A 25,729-nucleotide genomic window follows, 5' to 3' on the forward strand; every position below is an offset into this window, starting at 1 on the left:
GAATGCAATGCAGGGCATTTCACATTAACAATGAATGAAAAGAGTAAAAGTAAAGGATCCTGGATCCTGTGGACACATACCATTAGAGAGAGTGAGGAAGGTTGGAGTCAAGTCACTGCTTCTAAGCGATGAGAAGGAGCAAGCTGAGGTGGTTTGGGCATCTCTTTTAGATACCTCCTGGGTGCCTTTCAATGGAGGTTTTCCAAGAACTGGGAGGAAACCCTTGGGTAGACCCTGACTTTGATGTAGGGACTGCATATCTCATCTGTCAAGGTAACTCCTTTGGCTTCCCCTGGAGGAGCTAGAAAACATTGCTGGAGAAGGAACATCTGGAAAACCCAGCTTAGCCTGCTCAATCCGACCTCAGATATATTGAAGAAAAGGACAGCTGGATTGGTGCAGCACCAGCAGTAATATAGGCCTTGTACTAGACTATTAAGGTAAATCTATTGATTAATGTCCTAACCCTCACCAATGGTCATAACCTCTGGATAGTCACTAAAGGAATGGGCTTGAGGATACATGCGGCCTAAATAAGTTTCCTGCCTAGAATGGCTGAACTCACCCTTTGAGATATCATGAGGAGCTCAGACATCTGGACGGAGATTGGAGTAAAGTTGCTGCTTCTAAATGTCAAAAAGGAGCAAGTTGAGGTGGTTTGCACATCTCATTAAGATGCCTCCTGGGTGCCTTTCTATGGAGGTTGTCCAGGAACTGGTAGGAGACCCAGAATTCGCTGGAGAGACTACACATCTCACCTGGCCTTGGAACTCCTTTGGATTTGCCTGGGGGAACTAGAAAGCATTGATGGAGAGAGAGATGTCTGGAATATTTGGCTTAGCCTGCTTTCACCGCGATTTGACCTGAGATAAGTGAAAAAATATGGACAAATGGATGGAATGAGCACTATGAGAGCTGCTCCTGGATACTATGGTGTAGGCTAATATTATTCGGTCTGTAACAATTTGGGGGAGTTTACATTCTCAGTCTGATTTGTTAATAGGATAGTTTCACATTTGCCAGATTCCTGGTTGTCATCCTAAAAGCTAAATTTAAATGCAGAAAGGACAGTCTGGAAGATATAGTCAATAAGGTATGATTCTAACCCCTGTCTTGCTACTCCAAGTATGTTAGCTAAGCACTTAAGCAGAGTCGCAAGAGGAAAGAACTTGATCCGTCATTGTATCTACAGGGATCATCAACTGATAAGGATGCTGGCTTTTGGCCTGGGATATATTTAACCGCAAATTTTTAGGACAATATCATCTTTTACAGCTGGATTTTGAAGTGAGTCAGCTGGAAGCATTAAATAGCTAGCTGGAAACGACAATTTTCAACTAATTTAATTAGCTGGCTACATTTGATAAAACCACGCTATGGACAGCTGTCATGTAGGTGATCTTCTCTGCCATGAAATGAGAAGCCTGCTTTGTCAAAACAGCAGTCCATTGTTACAAAAAAGGATGCCGTGCAATAAATTTGTCACCACTATTCAGATTGTGAACTGCAAACACGCAATGCAGAAAAATAATGAATCTAAGTAAAAGTCTCTCCACTGCATTTTTATTTATTGTTTGTCAGTCTCTTGTGAACCACTTGTTGCTGTTGGCAACTTAACGTCTTGCCAACTAAACTATGTCCAACTTCTTGCGAATTTCCGAGATTGTCGAGTTAAAAGATTTATGAAACAGGACCATGACATTTAAGTGTTTCAAACCTTCAATTTCCTACATGTTCTGCAGAAATTCAGCGGTATCCTGTACATTTTGTGCCAGTGGAATAAACAAAATCACCTAAACTGAAGGACAAGATACAGTATCATACGGTTAAGATATGCATGTTCCTAAATGAGTGCATCACATTTAATCAGTGATTCCAGCCCTGTTCCCACGTCTGTAGTTTCCCAGCAGTGTGGGAAAACAGACAAAGTGACACAGAGCTCATCAGAACTCTGACCTCTGAGCATGTGAGTGTGTTTGTGTCTTCGATTGTTGAAACACTCTCCTTAATGTTTATTATTGGTGCCCGCCAGTTAACACCTTCCCACTGATGTTTATTATTGGATGCAGACGGATTGGCAGCTTAACAATAGAGAGGGCAAGAAAGCAAGTTTCCAATAAATGTGTAGCTTCCACCTTTCCCATTACAACCACAGAGCTGAACATGAACACACAGATGTGCGCATGCAGCGAAAGAAGTGGGAGGTTTTGGTCATCATTAAGGCATCTTGTGTTGGATCCTTCCTTCCAGAGATCAATGCCCTGGCCCTGGTTTAATAGAAACAAGTTGCTGTACCCACCCCTCTTCTCATTACCCTCCATCTGTTTTCATGGTTGTCAAGTTTATGTTCTCTAGCTTAGACATTAGGAAATGATTTCCGAGGAGAGAAGAAAAAAAAGGGGCAGGATATTGCTTGTATTGATGTTCAATACTGATCAATAAACAACTTTCCTTCTGTGACACTGCAAATGTAATTCTCAAAAGATTTAGGGTGAAGTCACATCGTCTTCACCTCATCAATTCATCTGCAATCACATCCCAAAGTCATAAAGGACAGACATCATATTTAATATGGTTTCTGAACACACACACACACAGACAGACAGACACACACAGACGAAGCATGGGGCAGTTCCCTTTTAAGTGCAGATTTATGTGGTTTTATTTTGGTCAGATCCCTTAGTCCTCTTGCTGCCACGGCAACGGGCTTTGGAAACAATGATTCAGGATGATCCAGCTGATCACACAGACAGCAGCCAAGCCTCTCCGTACGCATGCACTGAAATACACAGTGAAAAGTCACTGCATTTGCACACAAACAGAGGTGTTTTTTTTGCCATGCAAAGAAAAATTAACAACAATAGTTAAAGGTAGTAGTGAGAAGCACCTATAGCCAACTGTAATGACTCTGCAGCTATTATTGATTAGAATTAGGGGGAAAGGCAAAATTCTAATACCAAAACCTGATGAAAGAGGCTGAAATTCATGGCACTGTTGAATTTTGACACTCAGTTAAGTATGTAGCTCCATTTATTGCATGCCCAGTGTATCCTAGGGCACAAACAGGTTGCAGTCATGACCAACCTAACTGTGTACAGTCTTTTCATCTTATATTTCCTCACTCCTGCTCACTTTCTTAATTTTTAAGCCATTACTTTGTCTTAATGTGTTCACTCTTTCTCTTCATGTCTCTCCTGCGGTACATTAAGTGCACATTGCACCCAATTTTCCCATTTGGGATATTAAAATCTTAGACTGAAGTGAAACCATAGCTCCATAATCTGCACATCATAACTCGTGCAGGTAAATATTTATACTCATTAAATGGGTAGTAGGGCTTCTGACTTCACAGGAACTGAAGTCTCGTGGGAAAACTGGCTTCTCACCGTGACAGGTGCATCCCAGATGTGAAGAGCTGTAATGCTACAAGAAGGCTGGGAGGGAAAAAAAAGAACAGGGAAGACACAGAGAGCATTAGAGAAGACAATAAAGCAGAGTATGGGGGATTTAGTGAGATAAAAACAAAAAGAGGGAAAGGATTATGAGCATCATGTATGGCTGCTGAAAAGAAAACTGAAACCAAAAGGCAGAGTAGAAAAGATGAGGCACAGAGGTGAGTTTAGGGGCAGAGCAACTGATTTGTGGAAAATATATAGTAAACTAGATGTTTTATTATCAAATGTATTGGAGATTAAACTGGAGCTATATTGTATTTTGGCATTATGTGACCTTTATGTATCTTAAAGAGGATAAACTGGCATCTAGAGATTAAGATTGTGAAGCAGGATTGTGATTTGTCAATAAAATGCTCTTTTGTTAGTAGTTGCTGCTACTGTTTCTGCGACCCAGAATTCCCCCTAATTTTTGAAATAAAAGCAGATAGGTGTTTGTTTTGTTTGTCTGTGTGCTGCACATGGTGGTCCTAGCCCATTTCGACACTGTGGCACCACCTGGTGTATGAAAACAAGACTGCATGCCCACCACTCAGTAATACACAACTGATTTTGAAGTCCCAGCTACTCTGCTGGCACAAATATCCTAATTGTTGCAAAAGACGACCTTTACATGTACCGTCAAAGTACCTTCAATCCCCCAAATTCATGGAGATGAATCGCCATGGCAACACCATTAACAACTTGGCTTGCGGACCGTGAGAAAAACATTCCAGCATTACAGGTGTAGAAGTGGATGCGTCTGTCTCTTAGCTGAAGCTGAACAATACACAACATAAAACATCAAATGAACAACCTGCATGCACACAAACGCAACAGCCGAAACACAGTTAGCGAGAGTTATTTGTTTTGATTGTTTTTACTGGCTGGGAAAAGCATAGTTTTGGCTGCAGGCACCATCCTTTCCCTGGCAGAGTGGAAGCTAGTGCCCACGGCTATCTGCTGCTGTGGGAGGATGTGCTGAGGAGCCCAGCTGAGGATGGGAGTCTTAGTTGATGGTTTTGAGTAAAGAAACTGAGCCCTGTGGTTCTGAAACCGTCTACTTGCTGAACATTTCCCCCTGAAAACACTAAAAGATAAGCGGTTTCTCACATCTCTCAAACCCGCTCTGCAAGTTGTGGTGTCTGCTGCTGGACTAAAATCCTCCACTGGGAAAAGTAAAGGGGGAATGGTGTTTTAAAAGCCCTGCATTGGATCACAACCCTCACAGTTGGGTTATGAAGTCTGAACTAAGCTGTCTGGATGCCTTTCTAGTTACTTTAAAAATAAGAGCAGCAATAAAACTGAATTGTACTTGAACTTTGTAATTATTCCATGGTTCACATGTGCACTAAACCATTTGGAGATCTGTGCAGACCATGGATAATCTACAGTCCATTACCCCAGTAGGTAGTCATAGGGCTGTCCTGTGCACAAGCATGAACGCAACCTGCTGCTGGCTGGCTAGAAAAAAGATGTGTGAACTGGTCCAGGCCAGTTTGTTTTATTGGCCACAAACAATTGCATTTTTTAGTATACACAGAATACACAGCTCACAAACCATGAAGAATGAAGTGTATTGGATTAGAATGGCTTAATCTACCTTTAAGTGTAGGCCTGAGCTAAAATGTACGGCTGAGTTTTACATTTCTATTTTCAACTACAGCATTTTCTTTGGATACATTTCTGTTACATATGGTCTTGGTTGTGGACATCCCACTCGTAACTCCTACCTCCCGCTCACGAACACACAAATAGGGACGTCAGTGGTGATTATAGCATTGACTCGAAAACAGCTTGTTCTGCTTTACCATGATGTCACTTGCAACGGTCTCCTCTTCCCGCTCTTTTGGGGTCAGTGAAGCCCACGTATTCACACACACCGACTCTCTGGGAGTCGCCGTCAGGTTTATCCGCTCCCTACGGTGGCCCGGCCTCTCCCACAACCCCCTGGGGCTGTAACCTGTGATCCAGGAGCACTGTACTCTGGGTAACACTGTTTTCATAACCGCTCCCAGTCCTCAGTCCACAAACATGCAGAACCACAGAACATATGTGGCGCATTACACACTCACTCAGTCATGGACACAAACACACCATAGTGTAACTCAAACTTAACCATTTTGCTCAGTTGTAAACTAGGTACACACACTTACACACAAACCACGTCATGCTCATATTAATTCTGGGAAACCTAAATTAATCTAGGCAGACATTTAACACACACACCACAGTGCGCCGCATAATACAAAGATGTGTGTCTCTGTCGGTTCAACAACAGTGCAATCCACAGCTGCTGATTATTTAGAGTGGCTGACTACAGTGTTAGTCAATATTATAGTCACTTCCATGAAGAGCGATAGGACCTTTGCATCAGCAGCATCCCCATTTTCTCATGGCGTTTTCCTCAGAGCCGAGACAAAACACGAGTGAGCTGTTTCGCAAACAGCCCCCAGAAAATGGGTACTTCATCATAAAAAAAAAAAAAACAACCACAAAGTGGATCTCTCTGCACGTCCTTGAGATTGCTTTCAGGGCACTGCGAATAGTTAATGTTTGCACATTCACACATGCAAGCTGGAAGAGTGGGGTTTTTTTAAGGACACTGAATTATTTTGAGATCAAACAAACATGAAATAATCTTAAGCTCCATTTCATCTCTCCACATTAGCGCTGGAGGGCAGGGGCCATTACCTTTGCGAAGCTGCCAGTAAATCCGATATTAACTGTTTTTCTTTACTCTTTCTAGTTTATCTTTAGACACTAAAACGAACACCCACCTCCACATTTTTTAAACCAAACCTGAGACTCTGAGATCACATGACAATCACTCAAACCGCTTGACAGCTAGACATTCACTTTAGCACCACAGGAAATAAACACACAAAGAGTGTTAGTTTCTTCTTATGTAATGTGTTCAGTGAGCAACTGTCTGGTGGGTCTAGCTACATCCTGGAAATTGATAAGAGTGGGAGGAGAGCAGACGGACACCTGTTTGTCAGCATGATAGCATCGCTTCAGCATTCCAACACAACTCCCAGAATGTCCCTTCAACCCCAGCTGCTTCGGTACATCATGTCATGATGAGTAATAACACAAACAGTGGAAAAATCCTGACACTTTTTGCTTACCATCAGCATTGTTTCATTGTGACTCAGGCTTTGACTATCCTGCTAATCCTGATAACATGAAAACAGGATCTGAAATTTTTCTTGAAGGACAGTTTATGTGCCCCAGTTTGCAGTTTGTGCAGTAAAACTACAAGACACACAGCATGTTGTTTAGCCAAAATATGTCAAATCCTTCAGTCTCTGCATAATAATGGACAGCACAGGTGGAGCAGACCAGGCCCAGTCTTGAAGGAGAGGCAAAAATGTGCTTAAGATACACATTTAAAACCCCGTTTCTTGTCAGTACACAACATATCACCAACAGAACAAATAAAGAGTTTTAAATATCGTAATCACGAGTGACAGCTGTTATTTGTAGCTACGGATAGTTTGTATATAACCCCACCCACACTGCCTTGGAGCAAGACAGCCAGATTGAAAAAGAAACAAAACAATTACTTAGAAAGTGACTAACTGTTCATGACTGCAATGCACTGTATGAGAAAAATAAAGAAAACAGCTGCTGATGACAATATCCACTGAAAATAGTCACATAGTCATAGACACAACTTAATATCTTGATGTTAAAACTATTGTTAAACTATTTTTCTAACTGATATTGGCTCATATTTCTGTCTTTTACATCCTTCACACCACTTACATTGAATAAAAAGACCCCTGAATGTACAAAACTATTACAAAGCCACATGAAGACTTGTAGAATCTTCCAAAGAACATTTTTGATAATAACATGGTTCAAAGACTGATCCAGAAATACTGGCTTTCTGGTAATGAAGTAAAATGAAAATAAAGTGATGTTAAATAAATGTGAAATAAAGTGGAAACAGTAGTGGTTTTACTGCTCGGCCATGAGAAGCTCCCCTCATCTGGTTTGAATAACGACCCACCCGACCCACCAGCTCTTCTTTACCGTCCTGCTGGAGTCAACCTCCAGATGTTGGACACATCCTTTCAACATTCCAACTACTGGTCTACTAACTGCCCTTACAAATATATACACATACATCAGAGGTCGCGCACACACAGGGAAGTTCAAAGCTGTGCCAGAGGGGAGCAGGTGGCCAGAAAAAACACACTGCAGTTTACCAGAGTTCTGTTGGAGGATAAAGACTGAATGTTCACACTCCATTCATCTGAAAAGATTAGCCAGGGTACTTCCCATATTTGCAAATAACTTCTTGTGTCATAAAGTTCCATACAAACAGTCATATTACCATTATGTATATTTGCTTCTTAATGTTCAAGTTATTTATAATCTGTGCTGACGAGAAGTCCTCATTCTTTTCAACTCACATTTAACTAAACAGTGAGTGTAAGTAACATAATTTTCCATAATTCTCAGACATTATTTTAAGCTTGAAATTGTAGGATACATATTTAAAATATATATAATTGTAAGTTTTTTGTCCAGTGTTGTTACAGTTCAAGCATAAGGAGAACTGGTGCAATAGAACAATTTATGTTTTGTCTTGCTGGTGTGTAAGCAGTACTGACTAGATGGCTACATAGATACTTTATTCATCCCCTTGGGGAAATTCATGTTACCCAGTAGCTCACGCATGTTACATTTAAGGAAAGTAAGGAAACTAATGCGCAAAACAACATGTAATTAACATGCAAATTGTGCTGGTTGAAGAAATAAGGTACAAAATTACTGGTATTTAGAGTAAGAAAAAGAATATTTTAAAGTCTAAGTACAGTAAAAAAAAAAAAAGAAATAACAATGAGCATAAAGGGTGGGTGCTTGGATCCTGGTGGATTATAGGTTTCTGTGTACATTGAATGTACAGTCATTAAAGAGGCAATGTAACGCTCATTTTAGGTTCATAAATTTATTTCGGGGGTCTACTAGAACAGGTTGACATGATTTAATGTTAAAAAAAAACATTATTTTTTTTAATCATAGTTTACATTATTGTAGGATTTCGTCTCACCTTCTGTCTAAAACCTTCCATTTTAGCTCCTCGCCTTTAATGCCAACCTCCCGAAGAGACCAGTCTGACCAATCGGAGCCTTGGTCAGACTGGCCCAACCAAAACAATGCAATGCAATGCTACTGTAACTCCAGATTCTATGAGTGCAGTAGAATTTAAAAACTGTCTGATTCTAAACCCCAAAGTTCAAGATATTGCATGTTTGAACCAGAACTGGACACAGAACAAGGACAGACTTCTGCACAAGTTGTCACGTTACATTTCACAATGTTTTCATACAAAGGCTTTCTTCAGCATTTCAGTTTTCACGTGGTCTGTTGCCATACAGCCAGAACTAACAGTAATATCAGCCACATCAGATGACCCGGTCATCAAAGATAAAATGATTGCACTTGGTCTTCAGTTCCTCAGATGCTGGGAGCGCATGATTATTCGTGTGTTCACTCTTGCAGCCAACAACAGATCATTTGGTGTGTTTTACTAGGGGCTGAGACATTTTAGAGTAACGAGAATGCATCTCTAGTAAGGAAATAATGGCAAACTGTGAGGCAGCTGCTCATTCTTTGATTGAGGGTGTTCAAAATTGGGCAGGCATTATGCAAATGTGTTCCACAAAAAGCTTGGACTGCAAACAAGACATTTCAAGCAGTTCTGGAGCAGCATCGTCAATGGGACAGAACAATTTCCATTGACTTAGAGGTCTTGTAACTTTTAAATGCATAAAAATCCCGTATCACATACTGAAGGAAAGAGGGAAATCCAAAAAGCATATGTTTTCAGCTCTTTAAAAATCATTCCACAGAATAGGAGTAACACAAAAAAAGCAGCCTTTTGTTGTTTTGAATTATGAAACGAGGAAAACCAGTCCAGACTAGATATTTCCCCTATGAAGTCATTGACCATTTCTGCCATGTAAATTCTTCTTCTTCAAAGACAGTATGACTGTACAGAAGGTGGCTAAAATAGAAAGTACATGTTGTGAGCCCCGTTCTCAAATGAACACATCTATTACCATAACTATTTCAGAAAGCAGAACACTCCCCTATCCTTCTGGTCTTAATCACAGCCTCCTACAAATGTACAAAAGACTCACACAGAGACAGCAACGCACAATGTCCAAGATTCCCCCAGGAAACTTTCTGAGACCTAAACCGAAGAGATGGATTCCCTAAATGAAAGTTAAGATGATGTCTCCCGTCTCTCATAGTTGCTCCAGACATCATACACGATTTTTACCAGATTTAAAGTGAATTCATCCCCTCCAAACCCACAGATGTTAACCTGATAGTGGCACAAGAGGAGAAATTGCCAAAGTCAATTTGATGCATCCTCTGGGGACCATTAATGCCTCCACAAAACATTACAATAATCCATCCAACAGCTGTTGAGAAATTGCTGTCTGGACCAAGCAGATAGAGCCATCCCTACAGGCACACTGTTGATGCCACAATAAAAGAAAGAAAAACTTAAACATGTATGAACCAAGAGATATATGGTTGCTTCTCTACATCTATATCCATCAAACGGATGGCTTAATATTTGTCTTCGGCACAAACTCCACGCGTACAACACTGCACACATACAGAAACCTTCCCTGCTGCTGCTTTCTCAGTGGGATTGAACACATGAAAGGAGGCCAAAACACCTCCTTCTGTCCTCCATCAGTCCTCCAAATCCTAAGTGGTCTTTCGCTCCACTCTTTTTTTGTTTCAAAATCTGGATTCTATAACTTACCTTATCTTCAAAAACACCCGAGCACCCCCAATGCAGACACAGACATACGAGTCACACATGCAAGGCTATATTCAGACACACACCTTGAGTAACCACACAGCTTCATGCACACACATGTTCATTCAGATCATCTCGTGCAAACATGTGGTACACAAATCAAAGCAGAGCTGAATGTAGAAAATGCTACAGTCTCTTGAGTTAAATGTAAAGAAGCCACTAAAAGAGAAAATTGATAGTAGTTTCAAAACACGTTTTCTAAAGAAATCATTTCAACCTGTACAAATTGTTGACGTATTGTAGTTGGCAAGTCCTGATTGCTATTTTAAGATATTTCTGTGATGGAGAGCAGCATTTGATTTCACAGTAAAAACTCTCCAGTGTTTAATATAAATGTTCACAGGGTTTTTAGTGTTTTGACAGTCAGAGTTATGAGAGTTTGTAGATTATTTAAAGGTTCCTTAAAACAAATATAGTCTGATTATATTTGGTTTCACACCTGCCTGCCATGTACAATATTCCTATAAGGATTTATTAATATTTAATAGGGTTTACGGTGATCCTTTAACAAATAAAGTACCAGTACACTGTAAAATAGACTGTGTTGTTTCAAGTTAGAATCACAAGTGAAAAGTATGTATTAAAGTCCCTCCCTGGTCATCGATTTAACCCCTTAAAACCCATCTCTGTGAATCCCAATGACATATTTAGAAGATAAATTATAGAAGAAAATAGTCCCAGTATGCATGAAAATGACTAAGATATCACAGTATCTTAACTGGTCCTTGTAAAACACTGTAAAACTACTCTGTGCTACACAATGGCAAATTGTATTGTTAATTATTGTAATTAACATCCATGGTGTTGACTGCTTATGTTGCTCATGATGTGTCTTCCAGTATATTACAAAGACGCCACATGGACCAGTCAACAAGGTAAAATAAAACAAAACAAAACAACAACAACTTGATTTTTACTGGAGGGAGCCTTTAAAATGTCAGATTTATTCAAAAATGGCATTTTCCCCTCTAAGACACTAAGAAATGTTCAAAAATTATCACCTATTATGTAAACCAGTTGGTGATTTATATTTGGTAATTCATTAAACTGCTTGGACAGTTAATGAACTTTTAAAGATCAGCAAAATTGAAATCGTCTGTTGTGTAAAGCTGCATCTCGTCTTTTTGAGACTGAAATGTGTTCATTAACTGTTGCTAACTGTGTTGGTAATTCTTTGACTTTAAAGCATCTATCCTGTTGATGACGGTAATTTTTTTATTCTAAAGAGGTAGTTGTTCCTTTAACGCGAAGAACTCTAAGCTGTGGCTGGTTCTGTTAAATGTATTTTCTTCCAGTCAGTACAAAGTCAATATGTGCAATTGCTGCAGGCAATTGTTTAAATTATAAGGCCGCAAGGACTGAATTCAATATTAATCATCATCACAGTTAGCACTGTTTTCATTATTGTGTAAAGAAATTACCTTGAGTTGTCATTACATGTACTAAAGACACACTTAGTTTAAATGATGTATGTTTTCTTCAAACAAAGGTTTAAAATGAGAGGTTAATTGAAAGAATTAAAGGAAATCTCAGCAAAACATTCAATAAATTCTTAAAGTTTTGAAGTGGAAAGCAAAAAATTTCAATTGAAGTCATTTGAAATGAACTTAAACAGTTATGTTAATCTAGTTAAGACAGATTAGTTGATTTCAATCATCTCTTTAATGGTGCAAAAATGCATTTATGTGTGGGCCTGGTAGGAAACAGCTCAGAGAAACTGAAGGTAGCTTTATATTTCCTCAACTCTTTGACACACACACACTCAAGCACACACAGGCACAGTTAATCCCATACAGTTTCAATAAAAGTGCATGGTTCATGCTAATGCTTTGATCTCTTCACTCTCTCCATCTCAAGCTGTTTCGAGAAATAGGTCCCGCCGTTACATAAAGGCCCTTTCTACGCTTGACCCTACCTCACTGTTGTATGGAGCCTTAGAGCAGTGTTTTCCCTGACTTTACAGGACGAGCCGTCTCCCCCCGAGACCCTATGAAATCTCTAATCATTTCAAAACCAGTTCATCTCCTCCAAAAATCAACCAGGAATCCAGTAGCTTTGGTGTCTAGATAAACAGGTTTGGAGCTCTGTGGAATGGGCCATAAAACCTCGACCAATCCCCTCCACAATCCCCCACTTCATTCTCCACGTGAGCCTTGAAAGTGTTCAGCATATCCCAGTAAAACATTCTTGGAGCAAAGACGCACCGTAATGGCCATGGAGTCTTAACAGGTTGTGGAATCTGTAAGGACAGCGAGGGGATTCCATGTGCCTTGTTCGCTGAGAGTTTGTATATTTAAGAGAGTAACCTGCAGACTGATGTGGGTGGATTGTAACTACATCATTTCTCAGAGACAGGACTGAGACAGAATGGGTTGGCCTTGGTTTAAAAGGTGCAATTTGATTATGGACAGGATTAATCAAGAAGAAAAGTCTCTTGGGTGCTTCATTTCTGGCAAAAAAAAACTACAAATATGGCCAAATCTCTGGGTGCTAATGTGAGAAAATCTCACATGCTGTGTGTTTACCTTTACAGCCCACATAATACTATATGCAGAGGATGAATTGGGTTTACTAATGCCATAACATGTGCATCACTTTCTAAAATACTTTTACTACCACTGACGCTTAGTCTCACTGGCACTGGACCGGCATAAAATACAATGTGATGACTCAACATTGTACCTTTTTTTGATCTAGTGTAAAGAAAAAGGTACAATGTTGAATCCCGGTGTCTTTTCATACAGTAAAAAGCAAGCTGTTTGCAAACTTAGATATCCATCATCCAAGATAAATGGATTGATTAAGAATGAACTGACAATTTCACCTATGAAAAGTGATATTTTACTGCCACCTACTGGGAATTTGAGGTAAAGCCCCTTTTAGAAAACTGCCTTTTGATTACTCAAATATTAGTTCTTTGTTTCTTTTAGTCTTTTGCAATGTGTCTTTCTCTACATGAACAGATAAGTCATTTATGTGGAGAAAATCCATTAGATGGGGAATTATCTATAATAAATGCATCATTTTTGTTACCTTCTGTAACCTCCTTGGGGTAAGCTGTCAGATGGTGCTTCAGTTTGGCCTCATGGCTTTGTTTGCTAGCAACTGAAGACAAACACATGATCTCAATAAAGCCAGACTCAGTATAGCTTCTCAATGTGGCTGATTCCATTGTTTAACTTACATAATTAAGTTACTAGTGGCTCATAGTTCTGTTTATACTGTTGTTCATGTGGTTTCACCAGCAGGGTTTTTGCACCGCAGCCATTTTGACCTGGAATAGGAAGTAAGCGCAGGTGTTACTGATGACATCCGTGAAGCTCCCGTTCTGATTGGGTACAGAGCCTTCATTGATGCGATTAGTAACACCTACTATTTCAGGTCAAAATGGCTGCTGTAAATTAATGACCTTAATCCTCCTACAAAATAAAACCCAGAGAAAGAACTCATACTACTTGCTCTATATAGCTCATAGAGCCAGAGACCTTCATGTACAATAATATTGTAGCCTCTGTGTTGCTTATTGAGTTGTGCGTTATTTTTTATCTTTGCACAATTGAGTTTGTCATAAAATTAGTTCATTATCAATTTGATTTTGTTATTTTATGTGAATATTTATGTGTGCAACATTTAAGTACCTTACTTATAACCCTCTAGGCTGAGAGTAATTTTGTTTCCTACCTGGTGGGACAGATTTGTGTGAAACACTGGGGGAAGAACATGCTGTACAGGTTAATATAGCAAACCAAAGAGTGTGAAGATCTTATCCACCAAGAAATCCAGATTATTGTATGATTTTTGTTTCTTAAAAGATCATCCAAGTGCCTACAGTGTCTGCCACTTACTCTCCCTAATGTCAAGTTTGATAAGATTAGATCAACTTTATTGATCCCTCACCAGGGAAATTCACAGTTTGTGATGTAAAACTTATTGGAACATACGATTAAAAATACCATATGGTATTTAAATTCACATCTCTTAAGCTTTTCCTCTAAGTAAGAACAGGTGGGACAACACAGACGCATTTAAGTGAACACTGAAGACATCTCAACATGTGAATCTCAAATGAACTCTTTGGCACTAATGAATCCTCACATGCAGATGGGGCCAAAATTATATATACCCTTGCATAAGCAAAACCAACAACAACAATAAAGAAAACCTCAAAACAAAACAAAAAAAATAAAAATCAATTCTCTCTTAACTAATGATACTAATTGGCATCCACTCATCTATTTTTGACATTGACCAAAACTATTGGGATCCGTAACCAAGTATTTTGTAGTGCTCATTTTTTAAAAATGAAATTACTTTAATCAAGGTCTTAATTTAGCTCTTAATGAGATGACTACGCTTCCCCCTTTGGCTCCCTCCTCTTCTGCAAACTGATTTAGCTCTCTCAGGTTTACTAGATGCTTTCTGCCTCTGCAAATTTCCACTTTTTTTCCTTCATTTGGACTCAAAGCAGGCCACTTCAGTGTTCCAGTGTTTTCTTTTTGTGCATTCTTGGGTGTGCTTAGATGCATTTTTAGAGTAATTATGCTGTTAGATGAGCCATGACCTGTGACTGAGGGAGCTTTGGCACACTGAGCAGTATGATTTGCTCCAAAAAACACTTTTATTTTCCTGTGTTTCTTTTTTCTGCTCACAAAAAAAAGAAAAAAAAAACTCCCTGTTTGTCCTAAAGGACATTCTCTCCAAAGCACTGTCGTGTCAACATTAACAAACTCAAGTCTGGCATTTTCATGTTTTCTCGTTCAAAAGTGAGGACTTCTTGGGTGTTTGTTTATGAAACTTACTCTGATTCAAAAAGCTGCATAGAGGGCAGCTATACACTGTTGTGCAAAGGTCCTAGAGGTCAACTTTTGTAGCCATGTTCCATGTCGTTCACACTATGACACCAAACAGCTCAATGTGTAACTTTTTTTTTAAATGAGCTAAATGACAAATTATATTATTATACATTACTGCACAGCATCGAACTAAAAGCATAGAAAAGCACTGTTTCAATTAATCTACTTTAAAGAAAAAAATAATTTAATAACGGGCCCAAGACCATTGGTCATTTCTTTACCTCGTACTATATTTCAATTTAATAAAAACATCTAACCTTAGACACCGATTTATCATGTCTGTTAGTTATATATTACATCTATTTTATGTCCATTTACTGGTATGGATTCTTCAACATCAGCAACAAACTTAAAAGTATTGACAAAACACATATCAAACCTAAAGGTTAACACCAAGCAAGTCTCAGTGACTTAACAAAAAATGCTTGCAGTCCATTATTTTGGTGACTATACTTCCAGCAAATTCCATTCTGCTTAACAGTGTGTTTGTTTTGTCCCCTAAAGAAACAGAATCACTTTGTTGTAATGAATTCCATTGAAGCGTTCATCAGTTCGGACAAAATAAGAGAACAGCTTGCTACATTTCTTGTAGCCAGTAACATCTGAATGAACTTTATTTTGCAAAAAGAACAAAAGGATGGTTGTTATTTCTAAGACAGCAGCCACACATTAGTTATAATAGAGAAAATAGGAGCCCATGTATCTTTATGTTTCAGAAGAAGCTAAAAGGTCAGATTTCCCCATGGACATAATAATGCAGAAAGAGACCTGTGCTAAGCTGGGAAAATGCCCTAAAACCAGCATCCATGAGAACATACAGAATGTGAGACTGTGTAGTTCACCCATTTCCTGTACCTGTGGTCTAAACATTCAATTAAACTGTTTTCTTTGAAGAAAAGCCACATAACCCAGTTAAAAGAAAAGAAAAAGAAGCAAAGCAGGCAACATCTCCAAGAGACTATGGGGAAAAAACAGGAAATGTATCATTTTCCAACACCAGAATAGTACAGGCTTAAGACAGATGAATCACAATAAAAACCATGTTAAAAATCTCATTGATTATCCTCATTGGTGACACCAATTACAGCTCATAACACTCAGCCCTGAGAAAATCTGCCCTCGTGGCACCGACCAGTCATTTTTGCAGGTATCCCGAGCAGACTCTGATCTTAAATCAGCACTTGAAGGCATCAAAGACTATCTATCATGGAGTTCAAACCATGATTTCAGAGATTATGTGAGAAAGCTTTAATACAATTAAAAGTAGAAAGGATTGTTGACATGTGTGATACTAAAGAAGTGCTACATATCAGAGGCCAGAGTAGCCCAGTAACAGGAGGGAATTAAAGATGGCAAAGGAGTCTGCAGACAAATAAAACTGGGCACAAATATGGCTTAAAGATGACTCCTCTTCTGTTAGGGCAATGGAGATGGCTGAAAAACCTTCATATCATTACTGTTAACCTGGACGGCTGATTAGAAAATTAGCATTCCGAAATCATGCCATGTATTTAAGGAGGCTGTCTACTACTACAAACAAAATCTGGTTTTCACAGACACAATGGCATGTGTGCAACCACAATAAAACGGACAGAGCACAATGCTACAATGTATATTAGTTCAACATATGCACAGCTTTACTTCCCCCCAAAAAAGTGCATTTCCTGTGTTCTGCATACAAATTGTTATGTTTTCCACACATTCTATGAGGGTATTACCACAAAAGAACTGAAAAAATCTAAATAAAACAAACAAAAAAAATCAGGTTTTGGTACTGCAGGCTGAAATTGCAAGGATTTATGTGCTTATGAAAGCAAGCAGAGGCTTCAGGTTTTTGAGCATGTGTCCCTGTTTGCCATAGACTGCTACTATACCACAATGCTGTTCTTAGAGCATATATTTGCTTTTTCCTCCTGCTTGAAGGAATTTATTCTGAACATGAAATGTACAATTAGTACATTGAGTACAGTCATTTGGCTTTCACCTTCACTCCTTGCAAGCCAGATTACGGCTGTTGTACAGTTTTACACAAGTGAAAAAAGTTGCAAGCTACAGCTCCTAGCATGATAAAAAAAAAAACATACACAGAACAAGAATGGAATGATGAGAAACAAATGTCCTGTATAACTTAACACAAAATACAACACCCAATTGACTGCTCTGGTGTTTTGACAGAGGTAATAAAGAAAAATATACTTTTAGTAGACTGAAGTCCGAAGAATAGCAGACCGGCCGCTGTTGTACAAAGGACAACTTGAAAACTGAAAAAAATACCTTCGAATGTCAATATTACAATATTGTGTGTTTACACGCATTTAGGAAATCTGATTATTGTCAACATTTAGCAGTAACCTGATGTCATAAACATCATGTAAACATTTTCCTTACCCAGTGTAAGGGATAGAAATTTCTGCTACAGAAACCAGTTTTCTTGATGTATTCATATAACTGTGGTTCTGACAGGGTTTTTATAAGAGCAAAAGTTCAAGACCTAAATTTAATAGGTAAAGTATTGCTGTATTTCATACTCATGCACCCTTGTAGTTAAATCCAAAAGGCCATCTAAGTCATCTCCTTAGTAGATTTGTGGATTTCCTAACATACAGACTCTTGAAAGACCGATTTCTTCACTTAGGCAAAATGCTCTGATCAGAAAACAGGAACAAAAAAATTTTAAACACTCAGGTTGCAATGCTTCAAATATACTGCTAATACACTTAGAGTATGCCATTCAGTATTAATGTCACAGTAGGAGGTAGGGGAGAAAATTGACTACCTGCATTTACATGCAGGTTCACCAGCAACTACATTAATGCAATGCATGTAAACGCATTCTGATTCCCTGCCATTTCTTGATGTCACCCAGTAAGTTTGTGTAAACGTAGAGAACAACAATTTAGCATAATTTCCTAAAAATCAATGTGAGCCACTATCTGTTTTACAGTGCAGACTTTGCACAAACCCTTAAGATTCCCATTAAATTCCAAACAGACCAACCACCCCAAAATGTTGTTTCTACCAACTACCCTTCTACCATTTGCCCACCTAAAACCCAAAACAATGGAACTGCTTATGTATTCTGTTCTTCGGCACTAATGTGTCCCACCACAACAAGATCTGGACAACTACCACTAAGTATTGTCTACATCATAAAGATCCTAAAATACTTTCTCATTTTCACAATTTCATGCCAACAAGTGAGTATCTGTAGCATTCCGGTAACAAAAAATTCTTTTTTGAACAAAGTTTAACTGTTCAAATTATTTAAACTAAAAGAAAATTATCATAAGACTATAATAGTAAAAGGTGTTCAGTGTTTTGTTCTTTCATTTTCTATACATTTGTCAGCTCATAAAGGCCTCAAGTGAAAGGAAAGTTTTGTAGCATAGAAGAGAAAATGGCCCCACCCAACGACCTCTCTGTCCAGGCCTGCTCAGCATCATATCAGCTGAGACAACAGAGTTCCCTGCTAGAAAAGGCCGATCTTGAGGCCTGGCTATATGCAGTAGAAAGCTTGCCATTAGATCTGCAGCTTGGCTGCAGAATAAATAAAATGTTGCTGTTCACATAAGTTCATACCTGCTAAGGCATGTGTATACAAGTCAATTGTCAACTGTGTGCATGTAGATGTCTATGAGTTAACTGTTGAAGGTGGAAAGGCATATTCCAGCTGTTAATGATGTCATGTCTTTGGGTTCTCTGAACTGTGTACCAAGTTGAGATGGAGCTTCCTTGAGGTGCAACTTCTGTCAGTGAAGATTAAATCGTTTTAGGGGAAATGCAAGTAAGGTAAAGCATCTTTACTTTACAGCCGTAAACAACCCTGTTTACAGTTGACTGAAAAACTTGTCATTCAAAAAAGAAAAAAAATTTTGGAAAAAGACATTGATTTCAAAAGCAATGCAAACACGAGAAGAAATAAATCACCCATACTCTAACAGGAATGTTATGGATTGCTAAAATAATGTTGGGAACTCCTGGAATTATATCAGTACCCATTGCAAAGTTACGCTGCAACCGCTACAGGTTGATAACTTCATTGGCTGAAGAGAATGCCAGTCAAGCCTGAGCCTGAGGTACAGTTGAAGCTGACCCAAGTCCAGTTTCCGGATTTCAGCTGACAGCAGAGAACTGGTGGAGATGTGGGGTGAAGGCCAATAGCTTTGGTGTGGCTTGAAAACCATAATGGAGGATAGAAGGGGAAGGTCTCCAGCGTTGTTGTGGACTTAAGAAGTCATGTTTTTAATGCCAACCACATGCTCGTCATCTATAGCTTTCATAACAGAGACCTGGAGAAAAGAATGAAAAATAGATCAAGACCAATTGTCTCACATCGCTTAGTGTTTTGTGCAGATTTTGTGCATTAATTAATTATTAATTCCAATAACACTAATGCTAAGTTAGCCTAGCATTACTTGCTAAATTAACAAGTTCAAATTTCTAAATACTTAACTACATTTTCTTGATTAGGCGATTCTATTTAACAGGACTACAAATGATCCAGTGTTCCAGTGAAAGCAAGGAATGTTGCCAAAACAATATGTCAGCAAGTGGAACAGATTATAACAGAACACCTTAACATACAATTAGGTAGGCTTAAAAACAGTTAATCTCCTTCAATAACTACCAAAAGGAGATTATTTTTTCCATCTTCAGGACACAGAAACTAGACTTACCATAAAGTTTTCTCCACTAGCGACTCTCTTCTCGATATCTTTGCCCAGGTCACCTTCTGGCACCTTAAGGTCCTCTCTGGTCTCCCCACCATCATCCATCAGAGTCAAGTAGCCCTCTGCGAGATCAACTACCTAAAATGTGTCATCAAGCAAAGAGCAGCAACAGTTGAGTTAAAAACATTATAACTGCAGTCTAAATTACATTTCAAAAGCAGAAAAAGACTAACCAGCACCAGCCAATCTAATTCTAGGTGGAATGTCATTCCAACGCATAAAATGGTACAATATTTGATCTGGACAGCTAATGAAGGTACTCTGTGAAAAGCATTACAGTCATACTGGTTCAGCTGTGAAAAGCTTATAGTGTGAAGTAGCAAAAGCATAGACGGTTCAATTTACATCATCAACAACTTCAATCCACCTAAAAATCATCATCTGACAGTAAAGCAAAGCTGTGAAGCTACAGTGGAAAAAGCCTGTCATTACAGTTTGCCAAGACACACTGTGGGTAAAGCTTGCCAACATGGACCACAACATTGGTATATAGTTACTGTATATAATGAAAATCTGGCAAACAGAAGGACAGAAAACAGAATTCACAGCTACCAAAAGTAGTTGGAAGCAGATAACAAGATCACTGAATTTCCATGATTGTGAAAACCAAATTGTACACAAATGAATGGATTTCAACATAAACTGCTGTACAGATATTGCACAACAATATATTTTTCAAGACTGAACCTAGACCAAAAGTTACAAGTCAGTGTCGCCAAAATTTGTTTTATGTAGTGCCACAAATCTTCGACACAGAGTTATTGAGGTTGTTGATGCTAGCTTGTGAAACATTGCATCAATCTTCCTTAAGGGTCTGGCAAAATCGGTGGATATTTTGGGGGGTTAGGATCACTCTGCCATTTGATGCACATCCAGAGCATCATGTGGCTTTGAATTCTGTGTAGAACTGGAAATTAGCAGGGGAAAAATACCTCAAGTAGTGAGAGAATGCACCCAAAAAACAGAAACCGAGCAATCCTGTACCTGCAGTGAAGTTGATGACTGCAATGGACTGGTAACTCATTACGAAAAAGCTACAATTGCCACTAAAGTTGCTGCTATTGTCCAGCATCTCCAGTGCCTATGGCATCTGTGTAACTTTTGGTACCACAAAAAAACTCAAGTAGTACTACATCTTCAGAATTTTGTTCTCAGCTTGATCTTGAAGTAGCAGTTCTTGTGACATCCCAAGTATGACTAAACTTTAACAGACCAGAAATGCTTTCCATTTGGCCCTGCTGTATACAGGCTCACACCATATCAATGCTACCATAAGCATTAGTTAAATACTTGATTTCTCAAGCTCCTCCTATGCCAAAAATAAAAAATTACATTGATAAGAAATTTATCCTAGGAGCCACTGTGTAACATAACCATGTTGCTGCAGAAAAGCACAAGCACTATTTACAAAAATATTTAGCCAGACAGAATATATATTTTAAAAAATACGACTGAAATCCAGTTTAACTTACTCAACTACAAATCTGCCATCCCAGTAACGTACTAACCACTTTTCCCTTGTATTTTTGTTTTAAATTGCATACCCAAAGAGGTCTCTAATTAGGCAAGAGGAGACTGCTTGTTGGCCACGCCAAAGCCTGTTCAACCAGTTTAAAAGCAGTATATCCTTTCACAACTACTGAAGAGACAGCTCAGCTCTGACACATGTGACAAACTCCTTTAGCAATCGAGAGTGGAGACATTTTCCTGCACAATTTCTCATTGAGATTAGGTCATTTATCCAATCCAAAATATTGTGGAAAGTAATTACAATGGAGGTCAAAACAAATTCTTAAAAACACAATGTAATGCTCATGACAACCATTACTGGTGTATTGTTTGTCAGTCAAAAAGACAAATATGCAGTACTAATTGCAAATGTTGTAGACTAATTGTATTTATTTCCAACGAGGACATCTCACCTGGTAATCTTTCCTTGTTACATTAGGAACATCCATGTTATGGGTAGATGGGCAGATATCTTCATACTTCTTCTGAGTAAAGATGTCAAGTCCAGTAAGGTGAACCTAGGAAAATACCACAACTGATAAGATCTTACACTGGGCCCAGTAAGAATTGAGGGTTACTTGTACAACTGGGAAACATAGGGCTAAATCACAGAATTGCCTTAAGCTCTGCATTCCTGAGGATGTACGAGGTGGTTTTTACCTTGGCATGTCCATGCTTGCCAGTCTTAGAGGTAGTCATGTCAACTATCTTACAGGGATGTCCTTTCAGCATGACAAAGCCATTCTTCCTCAATGAGGAGCACTGCACAGGGTATGTTGCAGAGGCTCCAGAGTCCCCACTGGTGAAATCGTCATCTGCCATGATGGATTGCGTGTTGCTGTATGTTGCACATATGAGTAAAAGAACACAAGAACAAATGTAAAATGTGATTATTGAGATTTGTATGGTAAAATGAACCAACATGGCAAAACAACTAAAGTAAATGTGTCATTTTTATTGCAAGGTAAATGGTGAGCACAGTTTTTTAAACAATTAAAAACAGAATTGTGACAACAATTAAACATCTAACTGGTGCGCAGCACATTCTGTCCTTCCTGGTGAAGGTGCACTTACATGGCCCCCCTTAAATCTATTTAGTGATTAGGCTGTCAGGGCTTGAAAATCAATATCCCTAAAATGTAGCTAAAATGTCTTTAAAAGTTAATAAGCAAAAGGGTCAATCAGCAAGAAAATTCTATACTTTTGATACCGTCTTTGAGAATAAAGTGACAAAAACTTGTCATGCCATATGGTTTTAATTAACTATTATTGAACAAACACACTTTTTTCTACAGAACATAGGGGGGAAAAAAACATCAATTCTGACCAACGTCCAGTTATTTATAAATATTTAATCAGAAAACACAAAACGATTTTTACAGTGCCATATGGTCTCTTTGTAACAACAACAATGATGTAAAATATTGTGGTATTTTTCAGAGATAAGCATTTCTACTCATGGAAATGAGCATGAGATGTGTTTAATGTATCTCCAGCTGTGTGTTAACTGGCAATCTGAACAATCATTGGGTTATAAAATATATAATCATTGTTTTAGTCTGTAATAGCCAAAACGTGTTGTAATCCTGTTTCCTGACAGCTTAAGTAATCATCAAAAGATATGTGTGACACCTTCTAAAGTAAACAATGTTGCTGAAACATACGAGTTATTAAAGCCTAAAGTGTATAAATTAATTAAAATGAATTGATGAGAAAAGGTGCCACATGCACATTTTAAGAGGTAATTTTTAAACATAAGCTACAAAGAAAGATAGAAGAGTACATTTTGAAAATGCGTTGACTCAGCAGGAATAATATTAAGTAAGACAAGTCGATCTAGAAGGTAGTAAATATCTGAAAGCAATACAGACTGCCTGAATGCCTAACTGTACGATATTCAACTATATTCTGAACTGTCACCAAATGCCTGCTTTGGTGCTTCCCTTTATATGAATTAAGGTTGGGCTGTAATAGGAGGAATTAGCTAAAAGTTAGTAGTCCTTCCTCTAAATCCTTTAACTGCACCTTGGATCGACGTTAAAATGTATATAAGCTTTTGTTCGTACATTAAAACGATCCCAAATTGCTCTGCTTTCCAACATTCGTTCCCAAAACTTGTGTACAAACACTTAAACTAGGCGGTGCCACCATGTCTTGCTGGCCAACTACCTGACAGGCTAACAGCTAATGCTAATGTGTAGATTGTTTCAGCTCGATTTGCCCTCTGTGTTTCAGCTCAAATTCCCTTTTTTACAATGTTTCGGTGACACATGTAACGTGTCAAACATGTCGACTAGCTTATAAGCACGCTGGCTTCAGAAAGTAGTTTAAGCGAAGGCTCAAGTTAGCATGACAGTAGCTAAGCAGCTTAGGTCAGAAAGCTAACAAACCCCATTAGCTACCTATGTTACGTGGCAGTTGGGCCAGAAGAGCGTCTGACACGGCAGCTTGGTAGAGAAAGCAAGCTCCAGGCTCCTACTTGTATGTGTTTTCTGCCATCGTTAACTCGCTAAAGACGACCAACACCCATCGACACTAGCTGACGATACTGCCGCTGCTAATGTTAGCTGCTAACTTCTTTCATTCGCTCGCCCACTACTCCGAAGTTAATGATTAACTAATGCTACCGCTAACGCCCACCCAGTATTAACACATCACGCAGGGCGTCGCGACACCACAAACTCACTCCTTGAATACAGCCATTACTGCAATTGTACTTTTAGGTGTGTACATTTTGCTTACCTTGTGTCGTACTTCCACCAAAAAAAAGGGAGAATCACTTCGCATGCGTGGAGCTTTTGTACCGCATGAGGGGCAGAGAGGGCAGGTACGAGCCCCGGTGACGCGCAGGGGTGGAGGCAGAAACAGAGCAGTGTCTGTGCCTTAATGGGACGTCTGTGTGTTTGTTAAGGGAACAAGTGAACACAAAAATAAAACCGTTGGTAAAAGATGAGCAGATAAGACTAGAAAGAAAACACAATTAAGACTCTTACATAGAAGTCTAGTTTAAGAAGATACTGTTAAGATAACACTGAAGGTGAGCCTCTAGAAATGTTTGACAGAGGTGGCAAATCTTGGAAATCGTGGGGCAGCACATAAAAACCATGAAGGGGGTAAATATTTACAGAATCATTTATTTTACATGTTATTTTATTAATTCACTGGCATTACTTTGTAGAAATCTATTTTCACATAAACATTAAAGTCTTGCTTTATATTTATCTGTTTATGTATTTTTTTATAAATTCTTGAAAACTATTTATAATCGTAGTATGTGTGTTTCTCAGCTGTAATAATTGCAGCTATAATAAGGTAATATGTGTAGCACAAATATGCAGCAAGAGCAACTCAGAGTGCATTACAACAATAAAAAAAATCAGAATGAAATTACAAAAAAAAACTGACCAGCTACAACCTTTATAAGCTCTTTGAAAGTCAATACATTATAATCCAGTAATATAGACTTACAAGAAGGGGCCAAATGTACCGTAACAATTATATACTTTTGATATAAGTATATTCACTGAGCTATAAATTATTTGTATAGGGACAAACATTTTTAGGTTTCGATGTGTCTTTGTGATTCATTCGGCCTTTCTTAAACTGGGATATACTGTAGAGCAGTAGGCTACATTTGCCACATGGTTTAATGTTACTATGAACAAAGCAAACACTTTAATTTAGCTTTAAGACAAAGAAAGAACACAATTTGCGTCCAGCTCATTTTCTTTCACAAAGTCCAGTTTTCTTTTTCTGTAATCATTCAGACCAACAAAACCTTTTTTTCACAGTGCCATATTGTTTCTTCTGTGCTTAGTAGCATTTTAAGAGGTTGTAGATTGGGTGATTGGGTTGGAGGTTAGGGTAAGATTCTACAATTTTCCTGTGTTTCCAGCTCTGTGTTAAACTCTGACAGTTTAGCTCCAAGCAAAAAAAAAAAAAACAGCATTTAGTGGGGGAAGGGCTGAAACAGCCTACTTATAATTAGTCTTGAATTAGTCCCCTGGCGTTGCTGGGGGCTGTGTAAGAGAGATTGTGTCTTTGGGTAAATAGATCTTTCTGAAAGCAGTGCAAATTTCCTTCAGTATCAGTTAAACATTCATCTCCACCCATCTGTTCTCTGAACTCCCTGACTGTTCTCCGTGGATCCTCCAACAGCAACTGGCCATAAAGGAATTCTAAATAATTTGGGTGGATAAAAACATAAGGTTATATTTTCTCACATATCCAGTCCAGACATTTAAAATTATACATAAAAATACTGCTTTAACGTGTTTGACGTATTATTTTTCATTCACAGAAAGGTCATTGAAATGTTCAAAATCCCACCAGCTCCTTATTTATTAGTAA

The 25,729-nt window shown here is 38.6% G+C and overlaps 1 protein-coding gene across 2 annotated transcripts; it reads right to left on the reverse strand.

Annotated features, from left to right (window-relative positions):
- Positions 1-15,718: 15,718 nt before the first annotated feature.
- Positions 15,719-24,271, reverse strand: eif5a2 (eukaryotic translation initiation factor 5A2). 2 transcript variants are annotated; one of them, XM_023272066.3, is made up of 5 exons: positions 24,122-24,271; positions 22,040-22,217; positions 21,793-21,897; positions 19,817-19,948; positions 15,719-19,429 (listed from the first exon to the last, which is right to left on the reverse strand). In XM_023272066.3, the coding sequence occupies exons 2-5, from the start codon at positions 22,199-22,201 to the stop codon at positions 19,367-19,369; spliced, it is 462 nt and encodes a 153-aa protein (XP_023127834.1). In that variant the 5' UTR covers positions 22,202-22,217; positions 24,122-24,271; the 3' UTR covers positions 15,719-19,366. The 2 variants fall into 2 exon arrangements, with proteins under 2 accessions (XP_023127834.1, XP_023127843.1); XM_023272075.3 differs by lacking the exon at positions 24,122-24,271 and adding an exon at positions 23,782-23,933.
- Between the last annotated feature and the right edge of the window lie 1,458 nt (positions 24,272-25,729).

The sequence above is a fragment of the Amphiprion ocellaris genome, chromosome 20 (assembly GCF_022539595.1).
Source record: "Amphiprion ocellaris isolate individual 3 ecotype Okinawa chromosome 20, ASM2253959v1, whole genome shotgun sequence".
Classification (NCBI taxonomy): Eukaryota; Metazoa; Chordata; class Actinopteri; family Pomacentridae; genus Amphiprion; species Amphiprion ocellaris.

Bases quoted from the DNA above. Each gene is read 5' to 3' on its own strand.
- eif5a2 (XM_023272066.3), bottom strand. From the start codon at position 22,201: ATGGCAGATGACGATTTCACCAGTGGGGACTCTGGAGCCTCTGCAACA. The intron at 21,898-22,039 runs GTAAAAACCACC...GTATTTTCCTAG, and splicing joins GCAAGCATGGACATGCCAAG to GTTCACCTTACTGGACTTGA. The intron at 19,949-21,792 runs GTGAGATGTCCT...GACACATTTTAG, and splicing joins TAACAAGGAAAGATTACCAG to GTAGTTGATCTCGCAGAGGG.